General features: G+C 41.3%; 1 protein-coding gene across 1 annotated transcript; it reads right to left on the bottom strand.

The window, feature by feature from the left end:
- Positions 1-4884: 4884 nt before the first annotated feature.
- LOC149539271 (uncharacterized) lies at positions 4885-5796 on the bottom strand. The gene has a single exon (XM_089799171.1). The coding sequence runs from the start codon at positions 5460-5462 to the stop codon at positions 4959-4961; it is 504 nt and encodes a 167-aa protein (XP_089655297.1). The 5' UTR covers positions 5463-5796; the 3' UTR covers positions 4885-4958.
- Positions 5797-6002: the final 206 nt, after the last annotated feature.

The raw sequence follows: 6002 nt of genomic DNA, 5'->3' as shown, positions 1-6002 counted from the left end.
CTGTTATTTCTGACCCGGAAATAGCAGCACTATTTATGGGTAGCTTGGACAGCTGTTCGTCCTTATCTATGAATAGCGGTTGTATTTATGGGTGGTTTGGACAGCTGTTTGTCCACTTGCCAAAAAAATTAATAAATGGTTATTATTTACTAATTTTAGAGATTCCCTTTTGGACACCTTGCAACCAATTCTATTATTGGCTGTTGAGTTGTCCGAATCTCAGCCGTTGGTTTGTTTTAATCTCGGTCGTTGGTTTACCAACGAGAGTAGTATAAAAAGGGGTCTAGGGGGCATTTGGAGAAAAAGGCAGGAAGCTTTTGGAGAAGCAGTCTTGCAGTGTTAGCAAGGGAGAAGCTTTCGTGAAGCAGTTTGCAGTGTTAGCAAACAGTCTTGCAGTGTTAGCAAGGGCACAAGAGAGAAGCTTTTGTGAAGCAGTTTGCAGTGTTAGCAAACAGTCTTGCAGTGTTAGCAAGGGTGCAGTGTTAGCGCAGGGATAGCAGTGAGAAATATCAGCAGGAGAAATTAGGAGGTTGTCGGAGTTCTGCCAGTGTGAGGCAAGGAATTTTGTATCTCTTGATTTGCTGAAGTTTAATATAATTTCTCATCTGTAGAACTGGTTTTCCCTTAGGGATTTTTCCAGGGACAATTTGTCCGAAAATATTGTGTTGATTCTGTTGCGCATTTCTTTCCGTATTTTAAGTGAAGTTGCAGTTGTGTTATTTTTCGATATTAGCTGAGAATTTATTTTCAGCAGTTTAATAATCATTTGTGATAGGAGATTAATAATCAGTGACTGCAATAGTTTGATTTTTCACATGGTATCAGAGCATTGTTAAGGGTAGAAGAGTTTTTGCCCTAGGAAAGAAATTTTGATCTCTTTAGATTTATTATTGCTTTAAACCCTTGAGATGGCTTCAGCTGGTTTGAGAGATCAGGATAGATTGGATGGTGCCTCAAATTTTGGTGTCTGGAAGGCCAGAATTTCTTTATTGTTGGAAGAGAATGGTATCAAGGATTATGCTACCAGTGGTGTACCTGTACCAACGAATGCAACACAGCTTGCAGCATATAGAAAGGACGATGCCAAAGCGAGGAGGATTATCCTTGATGGTGTCAAGGATCATATTGTTCCACATATCTCGGAGCTAGATACAACAAAGAAGATGTGGGACGCCATTCTAAATCTGTACCAAAATGCTACCACTAACAGGAAGTTGATTCTCAGAGAGAAGCTAAAGAATACCCGGATGAATCAGGGAGAAGACGTCACAAGTTACCTCACCAGGCTCAGACTTGTCAAGGATGAGTTAGCAGCTGTTGGAGATAGGCCTAGTGATGATGAGCTAGTGAGAATAGCCCTAAATGGGTTTACTAAACAATGGAGTGTCTTTGTTCAAGTTGTCAGTGGACGAGATACTTTACCGAGTTGGGATCGACTATGGACTGATTTCACTCAGGAGGAGTTTAGACTACGTCTTGTCAATGGGGCCAACAAGAGTCAGAAAAATGAGGTGGAACAAGAGAACGTTGCCCTAGCGGGTAAAGGGAAAGCAAAGAAGGGATCTAGCAAAGGATCAAATTCACAAAGTGAAAAGAAGAAGAAGGACCTTTCTAAAGTCAAGTGCTTTGGATGTCACGAGTTTGGCCACTATGTCAGTGATTGCCCAGAGAGGAAAAAGGGTAAGAAGCAGGTGGCAGCTTCAGCAAGTGCAGAAGAACTCTCCAGTAGAATGGAAGATGAGTTTGCACTCATAGCTTGTATGGTTAGCTCAACCTCACAGTGTGTTTGGTATATAGATAGTGGGGCGTCATTTCATATGACAGGAGTTAGAGAGTACTTCTCCAGTTACAAGGAGGAGGACACCAACATCCAGATTTCTATGGGAAACTTGTCCAAACTCAACCCTGTTGGGAAAGGGACTGTTCAGTTTCAGAGGGAGAATGGAAAGATAATTCCTCTTCATGATGTGTTATATGTGCCGGACTTAGGTATGAATTTGATTTCTGTATCTGTTCTTCAGGATAGGGGGTATAATGTACTCTTTAGAGGGACACATGTGTTGATTAAGCACAAGGATTGGAAATCACCCATAACTATTGGACTTAGGAGTGGTCACCTTTATAGATTGCAGTTTGATACTCCTAAGGCACTTATGAGCAACAATAATCCTAGAGATCTTGGAGAGCTATGGCATAGGAGGATGGGCCATATTCATCATGGAGCACTTAGATTGCTTCGTGAGACAGTGACAGGTGTTCCGGATGTGAGCACAGAGCATGACGATACATCTAAGGAGAAAGATGTAGATCCCACTTTATATAGACAGTTGATTGGTTCGCTTATGTATTTGGTCAACACTAGACCAGATATAGCATTTGCAGTAAACTCTCTTAGTCAGTTCATGGTTGAACCAAAGAGAATGCATTGGATAGCGGCTAAGCATGTGCTACGTTACTTGTGTGGTACAGTCGAGTATGGGATCAGATATGTTCGAGGTGAAGGTATCAGGTTGATAGGCTATACTGACGCAGATTGGGCAGGAAGTACAACAGACAAAAGGAGCACTTCAGGGTGTTGTTTCAGCTTGGGATCAGGAGTTGTATCTTGGTTCAGCAGGAAGCAGAAGTCTGTGGCTCTAAGTTCAGCAGAAGCAGAATACATAGCAGCTAGCATGGCGACATGTGAAGCTATATGGCTTCGAAAGTTGTTAGTAGCCTTGTTTGGTCAGAAGGTTGAGACTACTGTGATACATTGTGACAATCAGAGTTGCATCAAGTTGTCTGAAAATTCAGTGTTTCATGATAGGTCTAAACATATAGATATCAGATATCACTTCATCAGAGATTGTGCACAAAGGGATACTCAGGAGTTTGTGGGAGCTCCTAGGAAGAGTACTAGACAGTGAAGACAACCAGCCAAGTTCAATGACTATGTTAGTCAGTTGGTAGATAGTGAGCCTTCTAGCTATCAGGAAGCTGCAGAACATCAGGTATGGCGAGATGCTATGGTTGAGGAATATTCTTCAATAATGCAGAATGATGTGTGGGAGGTAGTACCTAGACCAACAGATAGGGCTGTAGTTGGATCACGCTGGATTTATAAGATAAAGCACGGTGCAGATGGTAGCATCGAGAAATACAAGGCTAGGTTTGTGGCAAAGGGGTTCTCTCAGAAGGAGGGAATAGACTATGAGGAGACATTTGCTCCAGTTGCCAGGTATACTTCTATACGAGCTGTAATCTCACTTGCAGCACAGATGGGATGGCCGATCCATCAAATGGATGTCAAGACAGCATTCCTCAATGGTGAGTTGAAGGAGGAGGTATACATAGAACAACCAGAAGGCTTTGTAGCACACAGCAAAGAGACCCACGTGTGTAGATTGAAGAAAGTTGTTCGACTACAATACATACCTACAGATGAGCAGGTAGCAGACATTCTGACGAAGGCTTTGGGAAAGGCCAAATTTATCTTCTTCAGAGATAAGATGGGTGTCATGCAGAACAGCTTCCTCGCTAAGAGGGAGTGTTAATTATTGTTAGTTGGACAGCTGTTATTTCTGACCCGGAAATAGCAGCACTATTTATGGGTAGCTTGGACAGCTGTTCGTCCTTATCTATGAATAGCGGTTGTATTTATGGGTGGTTTGGACAGCTGTTTGTCCACTTGCCAAAAAAATTAGTAAATGGTTATTATTTACTAATTTTAGAGATTCCCTTTTGGACACCTTGCAACCAATTCTATTATTGGCTGTTGAGTTGTTTGAATCTCAGCCGTTGGTTTGTTTTAATCTCGGTCGTTGGTTTACCAACGAGAGTAGTATAAAAAGGGGTCTAGGGGGCATTTAGAGAAAAAGGCAGGAAGCTTTTGGAGAAGCAGTCTTGCAGTGTTAGCAAGGGAGAAGCTTTCATGAAGCAGTTTGCAGTGTTAGCAAACAGTCTTGCAGTGTTAGCAAGGGCACAAGAGAGAAGCTTTTGTGAAGCAGTTTGCAGTGTTAGCAAACAGTCTTGCAGTGTTAGCAAGGGCGCAGTGTTAGCGCAGGAATAGCAGTGAGAAATATCAGCAGGAGTAATTAGGAGGTTGTCGGAGTTCTGCCAGTGTGAGGCAAGGAATTTTGTATCTCTTGATTTGCTGAAGTTTAATATAATTTCTCATCTGTAGAACTGATTTTCCCTTAGGGGTTTTTCCAGGGACAATTTGTCCGAAAATATTGTGTTGATTCTATTGCGCATTTCTTTCCGTATTTTAAGTGAAGTTGCAGTTGTGTTATTTTTCGATATTAGCTGAGAATTTATTTTCAGCAGTTTAATAATCATTTGTGATAGGAGATTAATAATCAGTGACTGCAATAGTTTGATTTTTCACAACGTATGTTGAAACCTCTCTTAAGATTGTCACTGTTTCTCAGGACAAGTTCTAGTTTGACAGTAGTTTACAGTTGTTTTGTTTGTGAAGTAAACCCTCATTTTGGGAGTTTGAGCTGGTGGATGATGCATTTTAAGAAACCCTTGCAATGAAATTCAGTTCATCTGCTAGGAAGTCTACAGAAACATTTTTTCTTAAAAGGAAATGCAGTGTATTGAGTTATCAGACAGTAATTGCCTCCCATGCCATTCCACAGCTCATTTACCATGCCATTCGATAGGCAATCAGCCACGCCATTCCACTCCAGAGAAACAAAAGAAAAACTCAAAAGACTAAAGAAATCAACAGAAAAACACTCAAAGACTGAAGAATGACTCATTCAAATGCAGTTGTCCATTAAATAAAAATGAATCCAGGATGTAAACCATAGCAGCATTTCACTTGTGTTTACATTGGGAAAAAGCAATCATATGAAAACCGTTTTCTCCACATTCAAATTATAAACACAGATCAACGAATTGGTATAAATTTACAAAGATTATAAAGAGAGATTAATGAATTGGTATAAATTTACAGTATACATTTCACATTATCAACACTCAAAAATGGTCTCCAACTTAGATTGTCTTCTCTGTCTCCTGCCACACATAGCCCCTGTTGAAACAGGGTTGGACAGGCAACAAACAGGGGAAGGTGGGTTTTCCTCCTCCTGCTGCAAATGTATATCAAAGAGGGGCTGAACTTTGCCCTTCGATTTCCTTCTCTGCTGAGTGGCACCATTTGCCTTGAGAAGCATGGCTGCCATGTCTGAATCAGTCAGCACAAACTCCATCTTTCTCTTGGGAAGAAGAAAATAGAGCTCCCCAAGCATCAACTCATTCTCCTCATCCAACACCTCTGAAATGTATTCACCACTGTAGAGACCACCAGAGGCACATATGAAATGGCCAGAGCATTTCCCAACTATCTCAATACATTTCACAGGCTCAGAGAACTCCATGATGCTCCCATCCATCAACACAAGCTTTGCTGTCAATGAATTTAGAGGCGTTTCATGATCCCTACCACTGCCATCAGAAGACATACAGCTACCCATTTGAAAATGAATTCTTACTCCCAGTAAAACCCAGATTGTAAGAAAACTCTAAAACAATTTGCTTTACACCTCACACTTTTGATGAAAATATCAGAATGTTCTACAGCCTTGGCTTGTAATGGGCATATATAGGCGGTGGGCAAACGAAACAAATGATGGAACAAGAAGCTGGGTGAGTGAAACCAGAAGTGGAACTGACACTAGGCCCTAAAAACAACGGCAGTTTTCCAGCTGGCATTGCCTCCATTCACAAAACAGGGCACCCAATAAAGGGTCAATGTAGGTTCTTGGATTTGGTGAGTTTTGAAGAAATAAAAAAATTAATGCTTCACTCCACCTTTGTTGGCGCCAGCAGGGAAACTTTTGTCTGTAATATATATATTGTCAGTGTAGAGAAGCGTGCAGCCTTACAGTAAAAACACATGGTTTTTGGGAAGTGATGGTAACGCAATCTGGGTCCCCCCATTTTATGGGGGATATTCAAATTACTTAATCACTGCTACCTATGACCTACAGTGCGCATGACTGGTCCACTGGATA

This window comes from Cupressus sempervirens, chromosome 9, assembly GCF_028749045.1.
Source record: "Cupressus sempervirens isolate cs-2001-9-10 chromosome 9, ASM2874904v1, whole genome shotgun sequence".
Lineage (NCBI taxonomy): Eukaryota > Viridiplantae > Streptophyta > Pinopsida > Cupressales > Cupressaceae > Cupressus > Cupressus sempervirens.
This window is presented reverse-complemented; position numbering and strand designations above follow the sequence as displayed.

Bases quoted from the DNA above. Each gene is read 5' to 3' on its own strand.
- LOC149539271 (XM_089799171.1), bottom strand. From the start codon at position 5,462: ATGGGTAGCTGTATGTCTTCTGATGGCAGTGGTAGGGATCATGAAACG.